Here is a 24,027-nt window from a genome sequence, read left to right on the forward strand (position 1 = left end):
GGGGCAAACAAAAAGTGGTCATTATTCGCCAAACGTTCATTAAAACTATCATCATTATCAGTATGAGAATTGTAATGACTAAAATATGTGCTGGATGCTTGATGAAGATGTGGATACTCACCAGGTTCTCAGACCCTAGAAACATGAGTCATGGCATCCTAGCCAATGGGCTCCTGAATGGAAGTAGAGTTTGTAGTGTTAGCTCGGTTTTCTGTAGGTAGGACAACCGGAGACCTCGCATCTGCAATCTGCTTAGTGACGGAAGGCCCAGGTCGTGGAGTATCTAAGGGTTGTGGAGTGTCTGACGGTAGAACTTCTGACTTCTTACTATTATCTATTCTGGTCTGCTAGTTTCCACTGGGCTGCTGGGAACGAAGCTTCGGATTGGCCACATAACACGTCTTAATAGTATGGGCAAGGTGCTTGCATGAAGCACAATAGAGTGGAATTTTCTCAAAAATTACACTCTGCCAAAATCCAGAATCTCCCACACCGATTCGTATATGTGGCAATGGAGGTTGAGTGACATCATACTCCACTAATACCCTAGCTACAAAAGGGTAAGCTAAAGAGGTAGTAGCTTGGTCAATTCGCAATGACTTACCTATATTTTTTCAAAAGTTACAGTTACTATATTATTGGTAATTACTCAACCCGCACTTCCACAACAGAAATTCGTACCAATACAAACTGCAAATCGAAGGCCTATTTATAGCATTTAAAGGCCTTACCTTAAAATAGAACAGCCTAAAATGTAAACATATACATCCAATGACACTTAAATACGACACTATTTTGCAATTTGCTTGCTTGAAATGGCACTGTAGTGACACTTGGCAAAACGCATTGATCCGTGCTCCATCCGATGGCCCAATCTTTCTGGCTAGTTTTGCACGGCAAGTTGTTCACTTAGGTTCTGTTGTTAGGGAGCTCAAAAAAATTTGATGAGCACCTATAGTTATAGTTTGAGACTATTTTATATCACAGTTATTTAATTAAAAACTTATAATACATGTACTATTTTTGTCGAAATAAGCGGTGTTTACCAACTACACAATCAATTTTTATTTCACAGCTTTATTGTTTAAAAACCACAACACCTTCGAACTTCATTGACTGTATTGTATTGGCTTTCATAAACTTGCATCATCCTTTTTCTTTCTAATTATTTCTATTAACTGTTGAAAGTCATGGCTGGCGCCGGCCATCTAGATGGCCGGTGCCAACCATTCAACATTCAACACGGCCCGCCATTGTTGGTGGTGCCGTGTTGAATGACTCCAATAAAAAAAAAAAAGAGCCAAAATTTTGGCTATATAAAGAGGGCTTCCCACCCTCATTTTTCATCCAATCTTGAGAGAACAATTTAGGGAGTTGAGAGAGAGTTTAAGAGCTTGCATTTATAAGCTCTTATTTTAGTGATTTGAGAGTTTGGGTGTATTAGTGTTTTGGGTAGAGAGCTAAAATACTACAATACTTGTAACTCATTTTCACTAGTAAAATATTTCCTTCTGTCTTCGCCCGTGGATGTAGGCTAAAAGCCGAACCACGTAATTTCTGGTGTCCTCTATTGTGCTTGTTCTTTATTTTATTTCCAATTTCATTTTAGCTGCGGTCCTACTTCACCCACCAATTTCCTAACAGTGGTATCAGAGCTATTGGTTGTATTTTTGGAGTCAGGAATTGTTCACGTATTCACGTATACAGTGTACGGCACTATTCACGTATACGGAGTACGGCACTATTCACGTATACGGTGTACGGCACTATTCACGTATACGGCGTACGGCACTATTCACGTATACGGTGTACGGTACTATTCATGTATACGGTACTATTCACGTGAAACGGTGGAAGCGATCCAAGAATTTTGCGGTGCAAAGCAGGGAATAGTGGTGTGAGTAAAGCAACTGTGTGATTCTGTACATGTCTAGGAAAGTTCTGTCACAAAGGCGATAAGAGCTTAAGGAGTCTGGGTTTTAAGTGGGACCATTGTGACCCCTCCAGTCTTTCCTGGGAACTTTCCTGGTGTGCATTCTCACACATACTCACAACTATTCAAGGTGGTACACTAGCTTGTGTACAGTACTTATCAATAAAATGGCGGCAAAGTATGAAATTGAGAAATTTAACGGAAATAATTTTTCGTTGTGGAAAATGAAGATGAAAGCTGTATTGAGGAAAAATAATTGCTTGGCAGCAATTGGAGAAAGGCCCATGGAGATAACTGATGACAAGTGGAACGAGGTAGACGGCAATGCCATTTCTGATCTACACTTGGCACTTGCGGATGGAGTATTATCCAGTGTGGCAGAGAAAAATACGGCGAAGGAAATATGGGATACTCTCACAAAATTGTACGAGGCCAAGTCACTACACAATAAAATCTTCTTGAAGAGAAAACTCTATACTCTTCGAATGGCAGAATCTACAATGGTGACCGACCACATCAACACCTTGAAGACTCTATTTTCACAACTCACAACGTTGGGTCATAATATAGAGGAAAATGAACGTGCAGAGCTTCTACTTCAAAGTCTACCAGATTCGTATGATCAACTCATCATCAACCTGACGAACAACAATCCAGTGGAGGGTCTAGTTTTCGACGATGTTGCAGCCTCCGTATTAAATGAGGAGAGCAGGCGAAAAAACAAGGAAAACAGACAAGCAAGTTCGCAGCAAGCGGAGGCGCTATCGGTGACGAGAGGAAGATCAACAGAACGTGGCCCTAGTGGGAGTCAAAATCATGGTAGATCAAAATCCAGAAGTAAGAAGAATGTTAAATGCTACAACTGTGGCAAGAAAGGGCACGTCAAAAAGGAGTGTTGGAGTAACCAGAAGAAAAGAGAGGGCAAAGAACCTGAGTCATCAAATGCTCAGGGGTGTGTAGCAAGTACCTCGGATGATGGCGAAATTCTCTACAGTGAGGCAACAACTGTTTCAGAAGGCAGAAAACGACTTTCTGATGTCTGGCTTATAGACTCGGGAGCTACCTGGCACATGACCTTTAGGAGAGAATGGTTCCACACATATGAACCTATCTCAGGAGGATCTGTATATATGGGTAACGATCATGCCTTGGAGATCGCTGGTATTGGTACTATCAAAATAAAAATGTTTGATGGTACAATTCGCACAATTGAGGAGGTACGACATGTCAACGGCCTAAAGAAAAATCTATTGTCTTTGGGACAAATGGATAGTCATGGGTGCAAAACTCATGTGGAGAATGGAATTATGAAGATCGTTAAAGGCGCACTTGTATTGATGAAGGCAGAAAAGATCTGTGCTAATCTATTCATGCTTAAAGGAGAAACACTACAGGAGGCTGATGCGTGTGTCGCGTCAAATGGAGAAGAATCAACGATGATGTGGCATCTCAAACTTGGCCACATGTCAGAACAAGGCTTGAAGATTCTCTCTGAGCGAAAATTGCTTCCGGGGCTCAAATCGGTAAGTTTACCATTTTGCGAGCATTGTGTTACAAGTAAGCAGCATAGATTAAAATTTAGTAGATCTATTGCTAGAAGTAAATGCATTCTAGACTTGATTCATTCTGATGTTTGGGAATCACCGAATATATCCATGGGAGGTGCAAAGTACATGGTGACTTTCATTGATGATTATTCCAGAAGATGTTGGGTGTATCCAATTAAGAAAAAGTCAGATGTATTTCCAGTGTTTAAAGAATACAAAGCGCGGGTGGAACTTGAATCTGGTAAAAAGATCAAGTGCTTGAGGACAGATAATGGTGGAGAATATACAGACGGCGAGTTTCTTGCTTTCTGTAAGCAAGAAGGTATTCAGAGACAGTTCACGGTGGCATACACTCCTCAACAAAATGGAGTGGCAGAACGGATGAACAGAACTCTTACAGAAAGAATAAGAGCTATGTTGATGACTGCTGGTCTACCCAATTCATTCTAGGCAGAAGCAGCCAAAACTGCCTGTTATATAGTAAATCGGTCGCCATCTACAGCTATTGGGTTGAAGACGGCGATGGAGATGTGGACTGGAAAGCCAGCTGATTATTCCTACCTACATGCATTTGGATGTCCTGTGTACGTGATGTACAATGCCCAAGAAAGAACAAAGCTGGATGCAAAATCTAGAAGATGTATCTTCTTGGGGTATGCTGATGGAGTAAAGGGGTATCGTTTGTGGGACCCCACTGCCCACAAGATCGTCATCAGCAGAGATGTTATTTTTGTAGAAGATCAACTGCAAAGAAAAGATGAAGATGATGGCACTGTAAAAGAAAAGTCAGAGACTGTGCCGGTATATGTCGAAAATAATCCAGAAGATTCAGATTCTTCTGAAGCAGCATCAGAGCACGAGGAACAAGAACCAGTTGAGTCCGAGGCTCCAGAAGTTCGTCGGTCAACTCGTGAGAGACGACCGCCAACGTGGCACTCGGAGTATGTCACAGAGATCAACGTTGCATACTGTCTTCTAACAGAGGATGGAGAGCCTTCAACTTTCCATGAAGCTTTAAACAGCTCAGATGTTGCTTTGTGGGTGACAGCAATGCAGGAAGAAATTGAAGCTCTACACAAGAACAAGACATGGGAACTTGTACCACTACCACGTGGAAGAAAAGCCATTGGAAACAAATGGGTCTACAAGATCAAACGTGATGGCAATGACCAAGTGGAGCGGTATCGTGCGAGACTGGTAGTGAAAGGATATGCTCAGAAAGAAGGTATTGACTTCAACGAGATATTTTCTCCGGTGGTTCGACTCACAACAGTCAGAATAGTCTTGGCAATGTGTGCTACATTTGACCTACATCTAGAGCAGTTAGATGTTAAAACTGCATTTCTTCATGGAGAACTTGAAGAAGAAATTTATATGCTCCAACCAGAAGGTTTTGCAGAACAAGGAAAGGAGAACTTGGTTTGCAGGTTGAACAAATCTCTATACGGTCTCAAACAGGCGCCAAGGTGTTGGTATAAGAGATTTGATTCCTTCATCATGAGCCTTGGATACAACAGACTCAGTTCAGATCATTGTACATATTACAAGAGATTTGAAGATAATGATTTCATCATTTTGCTGTTGTATGTGGATGACATGTTGGTAGCAGGTCCCAACAAAGATCGAATCCAAGAATTGAAGGCACAGTTGGCTAGGGAGTTTGAAATGAAGGACTTGGGACCAGCAAACAAGATTCTAGGGATGCAAATTCACCGAGACAGAAATAACAGGAAGATTTGGCTCTCACAGAAGAATTATTTGAAGAAAATCTTGCGGCGCTTCAACATGCAAGATTGTAAGTCAATTTCTACCCCACTTCCTGTTAATTTCAAATTTTCCTCAAGTATGTGTCCTAGCAATGAAGCAGAGAGGAAGGAGATGTCTCGAGTACCGTATGCATCAGCAGTGGGAAGTTTAATGTTCGCTATGATATGTACAAGACCGGACATTGCACAAGCAGTGGGAGCAGTCAGTCGATACATGGCGAATCCTGGTGGAGAGCATTGGATAACTGTGAAGAGGATTCTGAGATACATCAGAGGAACCTCAGATGTTGCATTATGTTATGGAGGATCAGAGTTTACTGTCAGAGGTTATGTGGATTCAGATTTTGCAGGAGATCTTGATAAAAGGAAATCCACTACTGGTTATGTGTTTACACTTGCGGGAGCAGCTGTAAGCTGGGTTTCGAAACTGCAGACCGTTGTGGCTTTATCTACAACAGAAGCAGAGTACATGGCAGCTACACAAGCTTGCAAGGAAGCTATTTGGATACAAAGATTATTGGAGGAGCTCGGGCACAAACAACAGAAAATTCCTGTGTTTTGTGACAGTCAGAGTGCCTTGCACATTGCAAGGAATCCAGCTTTTCATTCCAGGACAAAGCACATAGGAGTTCAGTATCACTTCGTTCGAGAAGTAGTGGAAGATGGAAGTGTGGATTTACAGAAAATCCATACGAAGGAGAACCTAGCAGATGTTTTGACCAAGCCGATAAATACTGATAAGTTTGTCTGGAGTAGATCCTCCTGTGGCCTAGCAGCAACGTAGGCAACATGACTATGGCGAAGCAGAAAGGATGGTGTGGAGATTGATTGGTCCTCAATCAAATCTCCAAGTGGGAGAATGTTGAAAGTCATGGCTGGCGCCGGCCATCTAGATGGCCGGTGCCAACCATTCAACATTCAACAGATGGCCGGCGCCAGCCATTCAACATTCAACACGGCCCGCCATTGTTGGTGGTGCCGTGTTGAATGACTCCAATAAAAAAAAAAAAAAAAAAGAGCCAAAATTTTGGCTATATAAAGAGGGCTTCCCACCCTCATTTTTCATCCAATCTTGAGAGAACAATTTAGGGAGTTGAGAGAGAGTTTAAGAGCTTGCATTTATAAGCTCTTATTTTAGTGATTTGAGAGTTTGGGTGTATTAGTGTTTTGGGTAGAGAGCTAAAATACTACAATACTTGTAACTCCTTTTCACTAGTAAAATATTTCCTTCTGTCTTCGCCCGTGGATGTAGGCTAAAAGCCGAACCACGTAATTTCTGGTGTCCTCTATTGTGCTTGTTCTTTATTTTATTTCCAATTTCATTTTAGCTGCGGTCCTACTTCACCCACCAATTTCCTAACATTAACAACTACTTGATCATCATCTATTTTGCCAGTGATCTCAATTGTACTTTTTTGTCTTTTGTATTGGGTATACTTGTAATGAGCTTGTTTATTCTTGTTCCACTTCCATAGCGAGTTAGCTCCTGGTTCTTTCAGATTGCCGGCCACCATGGCTTTCTCCGTCGGCCGTTCATTTCAATTAACACATCTTGTTGCAGCTTGGTTAATTCCCAGGGAAAGAATATTCTTCTTAATTAACGCAGCCGAAGCTTTTATGTCAATTTTTAGTTGATCATCAGCCACATTAACGTTACACTAAAACAAAGCTGTAACTGAACATTAATATAAAATAGAACATTTATTAGTAAATAACAAAAAATGAAAATTACATGAAATTTCCCAGTTTTTATATCCAAGAAAAATTTTCAAAGACTACGTACATAGATAATCATGATCAACTCACATACTCAGATTATGCATTTTAATTGATAGATGAAGATCTCAAAGTTCTTTCTTGAAGATTCCCTTTCAATCAAACTCTTTCCGGCCATTTCTTTTATTTGCAATCCATTTTCTCTTATCCCACTATCACTTAACAATTGATCCAAATTTCTCTTGATGTCATGCCTTGAGATGTTTCCATTTGCTTCTTGCTTCAACGCTAATCCTACCTTCCAAAAATCGCAAATGTAACTTCTGATAAGAAATTGATCAGCAAAGTAGGGCCAACACAGAAATGGAACTGCACTACTTAAACCCTCAATGGTTGAGTTCCAACCACAGTGACTTAAGAAGCAAGCAACCGCACGATGAGCCAGCACTTGTTCTTGCGGCGCCCATTCGATTATCATCCCCTGATTGGGCACCCTTTCCAAAAATCCATCTGGGTATTTGATCACAGATCCATCCAATAGGCTTGGCCTCACAACCCACAAGAACGGCCGGCCGGCAAGTTCAAGCCCTAGAGCCACTTCTTCAAACTGACACCGACTGAAAATTGCAATGCTGCCAAAGGCAACATATATGACTGATTGAGAAGGCTGTTTATCAAGCCATTTTAAGCAAGTTGAGTCCTCAGGCCACAAGCTTGCAGCTGCTTTTCCGGGACGATTGATCCAAAGCAAAGGACCAATGGGTAGGACGTTCGGGATTGAATCACAAGCTAAAGGTTCAAGTTCATAGAATGAACTGCAGAGAAGCCAATTGCATATTTTTAGTGTCTTTTTGGCACAGCTGATGTATCCGAATAAGATCTTTCGCCTTATTGGATCACCTGGAACACTCCATATAAACTCGTCTGTGCTCATTGCTGGCAATTTTGGAGATATTTTGATCATCCCAGACTTCAGAGGAACTCCTACAGATAAGTCAAAGTATCCACATCAGAATTGAGCAAGCTATTCTTTTTGTTGAAAAAAAAAATCAAAATTAACTTCTTAGCACTCACCATTGTGATCAGTAATTTTGGCATCAATAAGACTGAAGGCAAAGGCTGCTACAGCACTAGGCCAAAACATAGCCATCTTGACGCCCATCTTCTTAGCAGTGTCAATTGCCCAAGCAATAGTTGCATGAGCAATGAAGCAAGTGGCCATTCGATCATCCTCTGATGAATTGATCTTCATAATCAGATTCTCCAAGTGACTCGGCATGACCCTTTGCATAGATTCACTGAGTTGTATCCTCTCTTCTCGGCCATCCTGCGGATCAACTCCATCTGGGATTGATACAAAATCAAGTCGTGTATTTTGCCATTTTCTGATGACACAGTTGCCAAGACTCTAGCATGTATGGAAGCTGCATTCAAAAATGTGACCTTGATTCCCTGATCAGCAATCAACAGTGAGAGCTTCATCAGTGGCCCTACATGGCCTTGTGCAGGGTTTGCAATTGCAAGAACATGAGCTTGCCTCCCACCCATCATCATCGATGTAAGCTGGTGCTAGCTGCTTCTCTCGGCACATATTTATTATACAAGTAAGTTTGTTCATTAATTAGAACGGATGCATCACGTCACCTGAACATTCATGTAATAAAATAATATCGCTAACTTATTTTGGAATTGATCAATTTTGAGCAATATTATGATTTTATATTGAAGCTACAGAATTTCATTTCATACGGCATAATGCTCCATGATTTTGTTTTTCCTTTTTTTTTTTTCAATTGATTCTTGTTTTAGAGAACGGCAAGTATGTCATTACATTCAGCCGCTATTAGTTTTTATTGAAAATTATCAGTCATCTACCTTAAACTTATCATAATATTAGAGATATTGTAAAATTTGAATTTATTTAATTTTTCATTTTAAATTTGTAATTTGTATAAACTATCTATCAAAAATACATAATTGCCAATGACAAAATGAAAGTAAACACAAATTATAATTGTAGTTATTTTGTAGGGATAATTCTATATTTTTTGTGTGCAAACTTAAGATAAAAAATTGAATAAATTTACAATTTAGTAATATTTTTAATAACATGTCAAACTTAAGGTGGATGACTGATAACTTTTCGTTCTTATTTTTTAATTTAAAAAAGGGAGCGGATATTTCACTCCACTATTTTTGTAGATTTACCGCACTTGCAAAATATAATTATAATAAATTCACATCATTTTTTAGATATACAAATCTACAAAAAGTTTATATAATTAATCAATTAATCATTCTTATAGTTTGTTCTATTTAGGTATTTTTGGCCATCAAAGTTGCTTTAAGATAAATGTTTATTTTGACTATTTTACCCTTATAATATATAATGACCAAATTGCTCTAAGAAACATAAGCTCTTATATATAATAGTTTAGATATTTACTTTTATTAGATTAAATTCCCAAATTCTTTATTTAAATTTTAGAAATAATGGGTGAAAATATCACTACCTTTAGAAAATCTCTCTTATAACAAAGGCTTCTTATTTATTTCAATTTTTCTTTTATAAAATACTGTCAAAAATTTTATCAACGTCTGAAAGCATCTTATGTTTTTTTTTTTAATTTATATATTGACAGTTAACAGACATTAATTTAATGGATGATGATCAAATATCTAACACGCAATTTCGTTTTTAAAATCAAATATAAGTATTGAAAGAAACAACTTTCTTGATGTATGCATGTGGCGTTAATGATGATCACCGTAATAAATTAACAAAACCAACTAATAATTAACTTCATTCCTAGTCAAGCGCATATGTAGAAAATTGATATGTAGAACCAATCTTATTAGTTATTATATTATCATTTGCTGAATCCAACACGTGGCTAGAAAATTCAAACAAATGAGAAATTCTATAATACATTAGAAGTATCATGTCAACCATACAATAAATACATAATACTATGACATGTGTGAATTTATTTTGAAAAAATATTATATAAGTGGTAGTTACATTAAATTTAATTAGACATATTATGCGTGCATCAAATAATTGCATTACCTCTGATGTATTGTAAAATCTATTCGAATAAATATATAAATTAACACATATAACACTTGTAGCGAGATTCGTCTTCTACTTCAAACATGAATGGGCATGGGCTAAACTATAAGGCCATGTTTGCTTGGGGGTAGAGAAGTGAGGAGAGGAAAAGAATTTAATTTCTTTTATACTTTCCATTGTTTGGTTGGACTAAGTTTAATGGAATTGAATTTCCATTAAAATTTAATTTCCATCAATTTGAAGAATTTGTATTCCTTATCAATGACTAAGGATTTCAAATTCCTTATCTATTTAAACACAAAAATTACAATATCATCCTCTAAACAAAACCAATTTTAAATAAATGAAAGTACAAATAATTTATATTTATTTTATTAAATTAATAGGATAAACTTATTTGATAAAAGAAAAAACAGTAAAGTAACTCACCGAAAAGTCACCGGAGACGCGCTTTACCATCAAAACCGGTACCAATGGTATCTTCATGAGCCGATCTACAACTCTATGGGGTTAGAAATGCTAATATACATTGTTATTTACCTCAAGTCTTGTTTAAATATTTGGGAAAATTTTGACTCTCATATTTCCAAGTATATAGTGTATTTTCTTCAAAATTAACATTTTCAATGAGTAAATCGTCTATTTCTGATCATTATTATGCATTTAACGTGATGAAAATAGTGGTCAACGATGGTCAACAGCATTGGTCAATGGTGGTCAACGGGGGTCAACAACAGTCAACGGTAGTTAACAGAGGTCAATGTGGCAGCTGTCATGGCCAAATGCTGTAATTTTTAAAAACTAAAATTTTTTATTTAATTAAGTAATTTTTAGATTAAATTAATTCATATTTTTATTATGTTTTAATTTATTAACATTAAAGATAGTGGGTATATTTGTCTAAATAAAAAATATGTAATTTCTTTTCCTTTCAAATTTTAAGTGAAACCAAACAATAACAATTAATTTTTGCACTCTTTTCCTCTCATCACCTCTCCATTCCTCTCCTTTTTTCTCCTCTCCTCTCCTCCCCTTTCTTAAAACCAAACACCACCTAAAGTGATTGACCCTGAATCCCCGTTCCTAGGTTGAATCATGCACATGTTGGCTTCGTGCACTAGTTAGGTTGCTAAAAATTATTTATTAGAGCAAATTACAACATACTTTTATCTTTTGTTTGGAATTGAGATCGGACAGCCGTGTTGTTATAATTTGAAAATTACGTTGATACGATTTTTCTCTTATATAATAAAAAAATTTATTATATCTTTAATAATTTATTAAAATTATTATTTAAAATTTATATTTACTACATATTTTTAACTTATATTTTAAAAGTTACCGTAAACAGGATCTTAGTGTAATAAATTTTATTTGGAGATTAGAGGTTACAAATTTTAAAGTAGCATAACTCTATTCTCACTTCTAGGACTCATTACACGTTACCCCCCTGCCATTAACTCTAATCGACAAGGTATATGGAGATAAGATATTTCTTCAGAATTATCCTAATCCATGAGATTATATATTATGCTTACAAATTTTCTAAAGAGGCCGAAAAAGATTAATTAAAAAAAAAAACACTTTCATTCAGTGATCTGTTTGATGAAGAATTCCAAATTTTTTGAAGAAGATCCTTCTTTCGTGACGCTCTTTTGAGCCAATTCCTTCAGCTTCAATGCATTTTTTCTTACAACATCATTGGAAAGCAATTCATCCACCTTCCTCTTGATTTCATGCCTACCGATGATCCCATTATCATCCGGTTCCAACCACAAGCCTATGTTCCAATCGTCACAAATGCAGCTCTTAATATAAAGATGATCATAACCCCAAGGCCAACACAGAAATGGTACCCCCATGCTTATGCCCTCCATTGTCGAATTCCAACCGCAATGTGTCAAGTAACAGCCAACAGAGGGATGAGCCAGCACCTTTTCCTGAGGTGCCCATTTCACCATTTTTCCAAAATCAGCTACTTTTGCCACGAGCCCATCTGGGTTATTGGTAGAACTGCCATTAATAAAACCTGGCCTAACTACACATAAAAATGGTTGGCCTGCAAGCTCAAGGCCTAGTGCCAGTTCATTGAACTGCTGCTGGCTGAGCTTCGAGATGCTCCCAAATGCAGCATAAATGACAGATCCCGGAGGCTGTTTATCAAGCCAGCTTAAGCAAGTTAAGTCCTCTGACCAAAAGTTTCCAGTAGGTTGCCCGTTTGCGATCAAGGGACCAAGTGGAATAATACTTGGAAGTATCTTGTTGGCTGAAGGAGCAAGCTCATGAAACCAGGTGCACAAAATCCGGTCGGATGCTTCAATATTTTGCCGAATAACATTAATATATTGAAACATCAATGTCTGCAGGGATGGGTTTCCGGGACAGTTCCAGAGGAATTCAGCAGGGCTAGCAGCAGGTAAATATGGTGACAGCTCAATCTTCTCATTCTTTATCACGATACCTACAGAACCCGTTTTTCCAATTAAATACTCTCTGCGGAAATTTAAAAAAGCACCGCAAATATGAACATTCTTATCTTTAATCATTTTCAGCATTGATGGAATTCTCATTGATATTTTGGAGAGACAAATTTAATAGCATTACTACTAAGAGCACAGAGAGATTTTGACTGCATAACTTCATCAGACTTTTGCCAGTTTTTTGGATTATGTCATGAGTAATTCCATTATCTGAGATACTATGATCAACAAATTCAAATAAAAAATTAAAGAAGCTTACCATCAGAGCTGATAATGCCAGCCTCAATAAACTTCGGAATGTTCATTATCATGGCTAAGATTCCAGGTGCTGATGTATAAACTGACGCTTTTTTTAGCCCCAACTTCGCTGCAACCTGCAGAGCCCACCCGAAAGTTACATCAGCAATGACACAGGTGATTTTCTCATCATCTTCCTGTTGATTAATTTTCTGAATCAGCTCCTCAAGATAACCAGGCATGACTTTAGAAATACTCCGAGTCATCTTGGCCTCATCTTTTCGATCATCTTCTGGTTCCAATCCATCTGGTAGTGGGACTATTCTAACTAGTTGTTGCGCATCTCCCATCTCTGAAAAGCTTCCCAGTTGCTGGGACTCCTTAATTCTTTCACATATGAACTCTGTAGTCACAAAAGTGACCTTGACTCTGCAATCAGCCAGACGGTGTGCAAGTTTCATCAATGATGCTACATGTCCTTGAGCTGGGAACGAAACAAGCAGCACATGAACATTGGTCTTGTTCAAGCTTTCAGACTCAGAAGCAAAGTATCTGAATTCCATCTTGTATTTGAGTTCTCCACTCCTTTCTGTAACTTCTAATTGTGTACGATAACCCCCTTGAATTTACATTCATGAAGTTAAGGGATAATTATGATTTTTTTTTTTAAATTTTTCTGAAGCTAAATTCTAGAACCAAACTCGATTCACGGATAAGTAGCAAGAATTCGTGTAGGTTCAGTTATTTCATCCTCAAAAGACTTTAAAAAAATCATTAGAAATTCTATTCATCAAGTGTTACCATCACTTATTGCATGTACAAAACGGCTGTGCGTGGTTGTTACGCAGTTTCAACAGGGGTTTCCCATTTAAGATTAGAAATATATATATTTATTATTTCATTTGAGTTTCGTGTTCCTAGAATTTCTTGATTAATACGGCAAAAGCATTTAGAACGACCATTTCTAACCTGTTTTAGTTTCTGTTGATCATAAAACTCATTTAAGTTAAATTTACCACCGAACAACCAGTCCAGTCATGAATTGATAAATAGACCATTGTATCTCAAATAGATAATGCCAAATCTTATTGGGACACAGCATCCGTGATCTATGTATTACAACAAATGTTGGCATCACCACCACAAAGAACTTCGAGGCATTTGCTTATTTGAAAATCTTAGTACAAAGTAAAGAGCGGATATGATGGATTCATATAGAACTTGAATACAGATCTTAACATATGAAAAAATTAATAAGAAAAGGAAAAGGACAGGAGCCGCCCCAAAATACAGATAAATTGCAGAATTAAAAAGTAAAAGAGAATCCTAGCATGTATGCTATTCTGGTTTCCCTCCATATTACAGCAAATTTTCACTATTATGTCATCAGACCACCAACTTAACCCGAAAAGGACCTAACTGAACCATATATCGTCAACAAGGACAAAAGAGAAACAAACCAAGACGTTCTAACAGATTATCTCAATTCCACAACCTAGGATCTCTCAACTCTTTGTGCCTGGTCGAGCAGGTCCCAAGTAGTTTGTTACCAAGCCCATTAGAGCAAACCTGATATCCAGTTATAAAGTTAAAATCAAACAAACGTTACAAACCCACAATAATAGAGAAAGAAAGTTCAAGACAAATTACTGAAAAGGGCAATGTTTACATCGTTAAAAAAAAACACATTCTGCAAGTGCTTAAAAAAGCAACAAACTGAAGGTCACTTCAACTGATCATGGATCAATGTGACATTCTTTTCAGTCGTAGTAAGGACCATCCTACTTGAGGAAATACATGCAATTATGACAAACACATGTATGGCAGAACCGTAGCCTTGACATGATGAAGAACCAAAACACCTTCTAGTTCTAAAGGCTCATTATAACATGGTAAACGGAAGAACAGTCATTTTCCCCACTTTTTTAAAAGTTACACAATGTACCCCCAAACTAACCTCCCTCTAAGATTGGTGTGAGGGCCATTGAACCCTTGACCTCTAGTTTCCACAGCAGAGGCCAAACCAACTGGGCTGTTAGTTAGCAAGAAAATCATTTGACATAATTGATGATAATGACCAACTCATCAACAACAAATAGACACCGCACAAAGATAAAGCCTCTGGAGCAATTAGCCAAACATAGATATGCAAGAATACTCAAACATGATATGAGAAACAAATTGATTCCACGAAATGGTTGATTTCCCAAGTCTAATGTTTGCCGAACACAATTTGAATGATAAGCTAAAAATTAGTAAAGCTCTGAGACTAAATTCATTGATTTCTAGAAAGAACCCTGATGGCACTCCAATCAGTTAGTGGACTGTAACAACCTCCCCCGGCCCCCCACCCAAAAAACAAACAACAACAACAGCTACTTTCGGTAGATGGACTTCAAGATCAACTAGCTTCTCAATCAAAACTGGGAAATACTTTTGTACGAACTTTTCATACTAGTAAGCTCATCCAGAGGTTACAACAAAATAGATCCATAATCTCGCAAACAAGAATAATTACTATCAAATAACCACAAAATTGCTACATAAAGCATTCAATTTTCAAGCAAACAATAATTTTTCAAAAAATTTGAGACAATTATGTATCATCATATGAACAAGTAGAAATATTGAGGATAACCACCATAACAAGCACCAGTCAAGTATGTATCTAAAAGTAGACAACAGAGCAGTTGGCTGCTTTTATAAGAAAACGAAATGCATGACATAATAGACAATTTATACATGATTGGCATCTGCTATTAAAGCTCTATCTGAGGAAGCATTGCATCTTATTTACTTAGGATCAATTATAATTTTTTTTTTCTTTTTATTTCTAGCTCACATGATTGTAGCCCGCAAATAATTAATTATTTGAGATGACGTGCAATGTTTGAACAACAATGATTACCGTAAAACAAGTGCTACATTAGAAACTTATATGCACAATCACAAGCAATTGTTCGAGATGACATGTAAAGCTTAAACCACAAGTGTCTCTATAAAACAAGCAATACATTAGAAGCTTATATGCACAATCATAAGCAACTAATCCATAAAGCTTAGAAGTTTTAGAGAAGAAGCAAAAACTCACATCATAGCCATTGAAATCTGCTTAAGATCAGTCTCCATGTTCCTCATGTTCGCCAGTGACTGGGCGCAGCATATGATTGCGAGCCACGAGCATAGCTTGTACTGCAACGTAATTGATTACATAAATAAATAAATAATATATGATTAAATTATAAAATTTAGTCAATTTTTTTAATAGTGATCGGGATTAGGACCCTGAACATGACGCCGGCGAGACCGAAAATGACGGCGATGAAACCGGAGTAGTCGACGGGTAGATCCTCGGGAGCCACCGCCGTTGACACGTATGGCTTAGCCGCCGATGGCTGACGTGGATCGTTCGAATTGTTGTGTGAAGACATTTTCGATTCGATTCAATTTCGATCACTGGCTCGTGGCTTCCCTCTCTCCCTCACAGTATGATGTGAGCTAGTACTGTATGCGTACGTACAATGTTTTGTTGGCTGTCGGCCCACGGGCCGGAGGATCCATTTGATCAATTAGTTCGAGCCGAAATTTCGAGGAAAAGAAATGGAAAAGCTAAGGACGTGAAGGGAAATTAAATTAATTAAAATCTGTACCCCAGAGCTTTGATAAAATCTCAAGATTAGCTTGTGTGTGGCCTTTCCGCCCCCCCCCCCCAAAACAGTTCCTTCTAACTGATACGTCAGAATTAGCAATAATTTGAAGGGACTTGACCTGGTGCATGATTATGCGTGTGTCATACCCGCATTAGGAGGCCTGTAAATTGGGGATAAGCGCGATTACATATACCTAATTATGTTTGATAATTTAATAATTATATTTTTAATATCAACGTATCTACTTAGACTCAATAATAATTATCATAGATTATCAAATAATATACTCCTGATAATATGTTTATAATTGGAGTCATGGGTTCAATATTTACCGGTAATAAAATTATATTTTTTTTCTCCATAGACTTGTTTAAGTAATTTTTAAATAATTTTATTTATGTAGGAGTCCAAATTTAAATAATTAAAAATTTAATTTGATTATTTTATCCAAACTTCTATCTTTTAATAAAAATAAATGCAAAAAAATAACAACATACTCTTATATGTTAAAAAAATACGTTATATAAAAATAGTTGAATATAAGAAATTTTCTAATTTCAATAAAAGAATTTCTTTTAAAATATTAAAATTTATGTTTTGTCATCTTGTAATTTAATCCTCTTACTGTTAAGAACTCATTCCCTTAAACAGTAATATATATTTGAAAACTGAATTTCATCTTCATAAAACAATGTTATTTTATATCCTTAATGGAAATAATTTCAGAAATAAGGGATTTCAATGATATTATTCAAAAGAGATATATCAAAAGACCTCCGCCTCGCAGCCTCTGCGAGTGCAAATAACTACGCCAGCACATGCACCACCGTGTATCGTCATCAGTGGCAGACCAACATCAATTTTCAGGTGAAGAAAATGGAAACCCTAGAGCCGTACTCTCAAGAATCAGAAAGAAATTCGAAACCGGAAACAGAAAATCCTAGCACCAGTTCGGTTTCTCTATCAGCGCCCCCGCCGGCATTGGTGTTAAGGCTATGGAGACCAGCTGCTCAGCGAAACGTGAGGAATCAGTGGTCCAAAATGGCATCGTATCGTCAACAATGGAACCTTGCTACTTCCAGTGGCAGGTCCCACGCTACTTCACTAGTCAACTCTTACTTATCTCAAAGGTTTTTCCTTTTCTCCCTTCTGCATTTTGGTTTTTTTTTTAATAATTTTTTGTAGTAAATTTCTTATTTTAGTACTTTGTTTGGTTTCTGAGAAAATTGTAGAAAGGTTTTGTGAAGTTAAAAAGTGTATCTTCACTTACAAGCTCTTCTCTTAAGATCACCTATAAAATGCCTTTTTAAGAAATTAAAAAAAAATTAATTTAAAAGAAAAAAAGCATTTCATTTCTGAAGAATACAGTCAAGTGATTCCAGAATTAGACAAAAGTGACTATCTGAAAGCACTTCTGATAATGCTGGGAGCAATGCCAACACATTTGAAATTGATGACTTGAACAAAAAAGAAGAAGAAGAAGAAGAAGAAGATGGTATTGATATATTGTGGTTTATATATTTCTCTAATTGTTTGATATAGGTACCTGCCTTCAATGGAATTGGGAGTCCTGAATGATATGCCCGATATTCGAGAGAAAGCTTCCTTCAAATTGGTCAAGCAGCAGGTAATTTTATCTTGTACTATTCAAGTTGTATGTTATGAATGGAACAACATTAAGCCATACCTTTACATTCAAATGTGTTCTAACAACTCTGCATGCTACATTAGAATTTTTTTTATATTGTTACATGGTCTTTATGATAGTAGACGTGGAATATTTTTCTAGATTGGCTGAGCATTTTATAGTCTCTTCATGCCTGAAGGTATGTGTTCTGGATCTTTTACTACAGAAAAATGCGCTGTCATTTTTAGCATTTTAGGATCACTGATAACTAGTTGAGTGCAAAGGGCTTTCTGGTTTTGCAAAAGGAACAGAATTAAGGGTAAATATTCTAGTTACAGAACATGTATGGTTTTGAAAATATTAATTGGCATTAATTGATTAAATCATGATAGTAAACAGCAAATTTGTGGGTGCATTTTCTTGTCTATAAACTAACTAGTTGCTGTTAAATTGAAGGCAACTAGTCTTATCTTCAAGCCAAGGGAAGAGGTTATAAGACAACCTAGCTTGAGTCAGAAACCAAGAAAGCAGAAGCAACTAAAGTACCTACTGAGACAAACAAGCCATGTCTGCCCCATATAGATGAATACCGTCTTATGGAAGCTGACATTAACCCAGCTAGACATTTTCAAATTTCTTGTTTCTTTATGAAATTTGACCAAAGCAAGAATAAAGTTGAAGTAGAACAATTTGCTCCTCCGTATTGTTTTAATAATTCAAATCTCTAATTTTACAATCTTCTTGCATGTACATGAAAGTACTAATATAATCTTGTTCCAGGAGCATCATCGGAGTAAACTGTTATCAGCTTACAAGGATATGGTATGTATTCTTAACTTGTATCTTGACATTCATTATAATGCCAAACACATCTTCCATTGAAAAGCTGGGTAAATAGTTCATAAGTGGCACATATATATTGAGCCCCTGATTGAGAAATCCATACTTCACGTATGTCTAAGCCACATAGTGCTTAGTGTCAAAAAAAAAAAAAATGCTACATAGTGCTTACCTTTTTAAACATATGGTGGTAATATGGATCTAAGAATGGGCTCATTTGGGACTCCTCGGGGCTCAATAAACAACCATATGAACTTTTCTAAAATTTCTTGCATTGATAATTTTTATCCTTTAACATTTGGCAGAAGCTTTAAAGATTCTGTTTGTTCTTTCACAGGTGGCTGCTGTAAATTACATGGTAAACACTAGCAGATCCATGCGATGTTTTCTCAAAGGACCTAGCAGTAGTCCCCTTGTCCAATTTTCTAGTTATTCTGAGGATGTAAATGACACTGGTGATGGTGGTGGAATGCCAGTCTTTTTGTTTTCTCCAATTGCTGCATTTGGTATTTGTCTATCTTCCCATCCCATATGCTCCACCTAACATCCATGGAGTTTGAAAGCATCAATTCATTTAATGATCTTATAAAGGGCTCTTAAAACTTCGATTCCTAAATTGTTTATGGGGAAAACTATTCTAAAAATAAAAAATATTCATGGATTTAAGCTTTGGTGGAACCAGTCCATTTGATCCAATAGTGTTCCGTTAAATAGGAACAGATTTGATAACTACTGATAACTCTCGGATGGAGTATTAAAACGGAAAAATCCATTAGATAATGACGAACTGTTTATTAGTTAGTTTTATTTAATTCAGTGTATTTACTGATAAATAGCCTTTAGCATTAGAAATGGAGTTTACTTGATTAATGGAGTTTACTTGATTAACTCATGCTGTAAGATCATATCCGCCTAAGTTTTATATGATTTTAGATATTGATTGTGATCTCTGAATGATCTCAGAGAAATTAGCTGAGGAGCTTGTTCAGATGTTTGAATTAGAACTGAATTTGAAGGTAAATCACTTTTCCTGTTTTGTTGTTCTTTTCGCCATGAAAGTTTTAAAATTTCTACATGCTATATATCGTTTTCTTTGTCTATAGTTTCACTTCTTAACTTCGTGGTTTTACTTGGCTTTTGCAGCGGTTGCTTGTCATAGAGTTGTTGTCCATTAGTTGTGAAACTCCACAAGTGTATGAGTTTTGCTGGTCAGATGAGCTTTATCCAGGTGAATTTGATGATTTGAGTATGTGCAACTTGTATTCTAAAGAAAATCATCAACTAGTTACCCCAAGACTGAAGGATTGTAATTCTGCTATGCATGCTCTACCTGTGCAACACAATCATCAGCCCAACCAGGAGATCCTGCAGGTACTGGGTTCAATTTTTATTTTAATTTTTTTTTTTTTTTGGGTCTCAGAGCAAAATAAGAATATTAGATGTAGGAAATGTACATGGAGAAGGGGCAAGAAGTCCACAAAGACGAAAGACAAAAATTCCCAAGTGCAAGAACTACAAATCCTATAAGATTAAAAATTCTAGCTAATGATTGCACCATAGCTGCTTCACAATTAATCAAAATAAAGAAGAAAGATAAATCTTTAAACTCCAGGGAGATAGAAGCCCATATAATCAAGATTTACTGATTTATCATATAAACCATCTCCAGTGCTTTTTAAACTGGAATGTTTTTACATTTATCTTCAAAATGGATTTGACTTGCTTGTATATGGGCTCGGAATTATAGCGGAGGAAGTATTAGTTTGATATAGCTCTTGTTCTCTTAAGGGTTTAGGAGTTTCTCTCTTGTTCTTGTGTCCCTAATCTTATTCTCTTTACAACTATAAGATCTTTATGTCCTGCAAAACATAAAAAAGTTTGAAGTAAAATCTGCCTTCACAAAGCCTCCTATCTACCTGTAACACTGGAGATTGAAGAAATGAATCATCAAAGAAAAAAGTTTGATGTGTCAATTCTACATTAGTAGATTGTAGTAATTAGGTTCAAACATTCCTTGCTTGTGTATAGTGACTTATCATGCCAATATTTTTTCTTGTACGAGACTTTCCTGGATTCTTTGACTTTTATATCACAGGTTTATCTAACAACTTGGCTTGCGGAGGTGAATGTGGATACTCATAGGTAATGTGGGAACTATAAAGCGGACAAGCTCCAGTTAATTGTGTTTCTATTTTAGAATATACCACTTACAACGAAATACCAATTATCAAAATTTAGGGTAGTACCAGCCGTTTCTTCAAATGTGAAATTGAAAATAGTAGAACCAAATTTATTTAACTTAAATAGAATGCAAAATGGTAATGAAGTTAATTTTTATCTCTTTGATGCAACACTTTTTAAGTATTCAATAGCTACAGACGTCCTGATAGTCCGTTGTTTCGGTTTTACAGGGTCAATGAAATATTCACTACAATTGGAGAGGAAATGCATGTAAGCATTTCATGAGCATCTTTCCAGTGGAATGAATTATCTTATCCCCAAGAGATTTCTCAAGAAGGTCAAAAAGTTTTAGTTATTATATTGTCAAAGACATCTTATCTACATCAATGGTCTTGCGCGGAATGTAAAACTCCGGCTCCCACAAGTTACCCAACCCCAAGAAAAGTAAGAACTATCGACTGTGAAAAAATCCCGTCATCTTTACTAATGCAAATGGTCATTGTTATAGCTTCACTTTTCTATATGCATAGCCCTTATCAGTAGGGATACCGGAGACAAACACTACAAGGCTACATGCAACGAGAATTTCTGAAACGCTTGTGGAAGACGTGATCGAGACAATTGTGTCAATTACAGTCGGGGATGCGAAATTTCTATAGGTGCATATTACACATTGTATTGTATTTTGTGAAATTTCTATGGTTGCGTATGACACATTGTATTGCATTATGATGTACAATATTTGGTGTTATATTGTGCTGTATTAATTTTTTTGTGATTAATTTTATTATATATTAAAAAAATAATATTTATTAGTATTTAGAAAAATACTAAATATTGAAGTCTTAGATTTTAAAATTTTAACTTTTTTTAAATATAAATGTTAAAAATGAGTGATGATAGAGCTCAAATTCTTGTATAAATTTATCTTGTACTAACTGATGTGGCATTAATTCATTGGTTGAATGAAAATACAAAATAATAAAAATAAATCATGTGAGTCAAGAGATATTTAATTCAACTAATTTTATTATATTACATCAGTTTGTACAATATAAGTTTGTATAAGAGTTTGTGACTGTATCACTATTCGTTAAAAATTGTCATAATTCTTTATAAAAATTGAAACTTATAATCTTCAATTTTTGGAAGCATAACATTTATTTTTCAATATTTTATAAATATATAACCTATGAAATAAAAATCGAAACAAATAATTTAGTCAGATAATCTCTAAATAATATAATAAAATAAATAAATAGTTATAACTTACTATATCAATTTGAAAGAAAGTTTACTCATACTACAGATAATCACAAAATAATACAATGATATAACAGTTATAACATATTCACTAAGAAAATGAATTATACTAAATAATTCAAATAAAAATTCTAAAGTAATAATATTTTATATTATTATTTATATTATTTAAATTTATCCATATTTATATTACTATTAGTTGTATTAAATTATTATTTAGGTATTTATTATTAATTATGTTAAATTGTTAAATAATAATCAATTTTTATATACTTACTATAATATAAATAAATAATGTAATATTATGATATATTTTTTTGTATATTATTAAGTATTTATTATTTATTATATTAACTTATTAAATATTAATCAATTTATTTATTAATTAGTATAATATAGTTAAACAATACATTATTCAATTATATTTTTAATATAATAAAAAGTAAAGTAAAGTAAAATAAAATAATATTAAATAATAATTTATTAATTTATATTAATAATTATAATGTAAAAATAACATTATATAATAAATTATTAAATTAAATAGTTATGTTTATTTTTTAATATTATTAAAAAGAAAAAAGAAAAAACAATGTGACAGCTGACGCATTGACGCACCCCCCAAGGGCCAAGGTTAATGCGTTTCAATCAATTGCCAAACGTGAGATTTGGTTAATTGATGTTGGGCCCACGAACTAATATTCTGTAATGTTACACGCCAAACATATCCCGTATGTATTGAAAATGGTATAAAATTTGGTACAAAAGGCACAAAAGACAAGAAAAATTCTTATCTTGCACTGATTTTTTTTTTTTTTTTTGCCATATAATTACCATTTTTCACATATGGTAAAACTTGGATTGGGTTGGGATAGGATAAACATAATGGCCGAGCATAATACATCTTCAATTCCTTTTCTTGAACATTAACTGTTTAAACCGAAATTCGAAATTGCGCCAACGTTAGCCTCGATAACTTGTGAACTGCTTGATATCCTTAGACAATTCGGCTTACTAGTTGACAAATTTTTGTTAACCTAATCATCGTTTTGCCCTTTACGGACGTTTGCAATCTTATTTGCTATTTGGAATTTGTTAGCGCGAAAAGCATACCATCGGTTTGTCAACACAAGTCACATTATATTAATATTTAATGCAAAACATGAGTGAATGCAAAAAAATCTGCCTTTTATGCCCAATTTTACCAATTATTTTACGTTCTCTATTTGTCAATATGAAATCCTAATAAACATTTCATTACAGATCTTTATCACAAAAATATCTCATTGTTTATCAATTTACTAAAATATGATAGGTTAGTTAATGGGCAAACTCAATCTAATTCAATAGACCCGATCCAATCTATTTTAATTTTAACCCACTGAGTGGGTTATTATAGTCAATTTTTTCAAATTTAATTAATAATTAGGTTGAGTTAGATTAATAATGATAAACATATTTTATCCAATCCAACACACGTAAATAATAATAATAATACTATGTTAATACTTAATTGTGAAACCTTAAAGACCTAAACAACTAACCTAATTTTTAACTTCTTTTTCTTCTTTTGTAAAAGAACCTATTTCATTCTCACATTTACTATTATGGACTCTAAGTTCAAAACAAAAATCACACTATTAAATTTCAATTCTCAATCGAAGTTAGGTAATTCTTTCATTCATTCTTTCTAAAAGGTCATTGCTGATTTTTT

The 24,027-nt window shown here is 35.3% G+C and overlaps 5 protein-coding genes across 8 annotated transcripts in view; 2 read left to right on the forward strand and 3 right to left on the reverse strand.

Moving 5' to 3' along the window:
* The window catches only part of LOC102619104 (protein LEO1 homolog), an 89,205-nt gene that overhangs the window by 37,133 nt on the left and 28,045 nt on the right, over nt 1–24,027 (forward strand). The window lies entirely within an intron of this gene.
* Nucleotides 7,057–8,516, reverse strand: LOC127900540 (UDP-glycosyltransferase 83A1-like). The gene is made up of 3 exons (XM_052435680.1): nt 8,406–8,516; nt 8,037–8,289; nt 7,057–7,946 (listed from the first exon to the last, which is right to left on the reverse strand). The coding sequence occupies exons 1-3, from the start codon at nt 8,514–8,516 to the stop codon at nt 7,057–7,059; spliced, it is 1,254 nt and encodes a 417-aa protein (XP_052291640.1).
* On the reverse strand, nt 11,409–13,514 carry LOC102616200 (UDP-glycosyltransferase 83A1). The gene is made up of 2 exons (XM_006477664.3): nt 12,775–13,514; nt 11,409–12,496 (listed from the first exon to the last, which is right to left on the reverse strand). Exons 1-2 carry the CDS (start codon nt 13,313–13,315, stop codon nt 11,622–11,624), a joined length of 1,416 nt encoding a protein of 471 aa, XP_006477727.2. The 5' UTR covers nt 13,316–13,514; the 3' UTR covers nt 11,409–11,621.
* On the reverse strand, nt 13,881–16,286 carry LOC102617681 (protein Asterix). Its single transcript, XM_006477579.4, has 3 exons — nt 16,037–16,286; nt 15,844–15,944; nt 13,881–14,321 (listed from the first exon to the last, which is right to left on the reverse strand). The coding sequence occupies exons 1-3, from the start codon at nt 16,181–16,183 to the stop codon at nt 14,258–14,260; spliced, it is 312 nt and encodes a 103-aa protein (XP_006477642.1). The 5' UTR covers nt 16,184–16,286; the 3' UTR covers nt 13,881–14,257.
* LOC102617962 (uncharacterized) lies at nt 17,134–21,856 on the forward strand. 4 transcript variants are annotated; one of them, XR_001508123.3, is made up of 9 exons: nt 17,141–17,532; nt 17,945–18,029; nt 18,810–18,851; nt 19,207–19,375; nt 19,833–19,885; nt 20,013–20,240; nt 20,965–21,011; nt 21,281–21,494; nt 21,581–21,856. XR_001508123.3 is itself a non-coding variant. In XM_015529981.3 (8 exons), the coding sequence occupies exons 1-8, from the start codon at nt 17,144–17,146 to the stop codon at nt 21,322–21,324; spliced, it is 888 nt and encodes a 295-aa protein (XP_015385467.3). In that variant the 5' UTR covers nt 17,134–17,143; the 3' UTR covers nt 21,325–21,856. The 4 variants fall into 4 exon arrangements, 3 of the variants coding, with proteins under 3 accessions (XP_015385467.3, XP_052294683.1, XP_006477643.3); XM_015529981.3 differs by lacking the exon at nt 20,965–21,011 and having other exon boundaries at nt 17,134–17,532; nt 20,013–20,097; nt 20,220–20,240; nt 21,281–21,856; XM_006477580.4 differs by having other exon boundaries at nt 21,281–21,856.

This window comes from Citrus sinensis, chromosome 3, assembly GCF_022201045.2.
Source record: "Citrus sinensis cultivar Valencia sweet orange chromosome 3, DVS_A1.0, whole genome shotgun sequence".
NCBI lineage: Eukaryota > Viridiplantae > Streptophyta > Magnoliopsida > Sapindales > Rutaceae > Citrus > Citrus sinensis.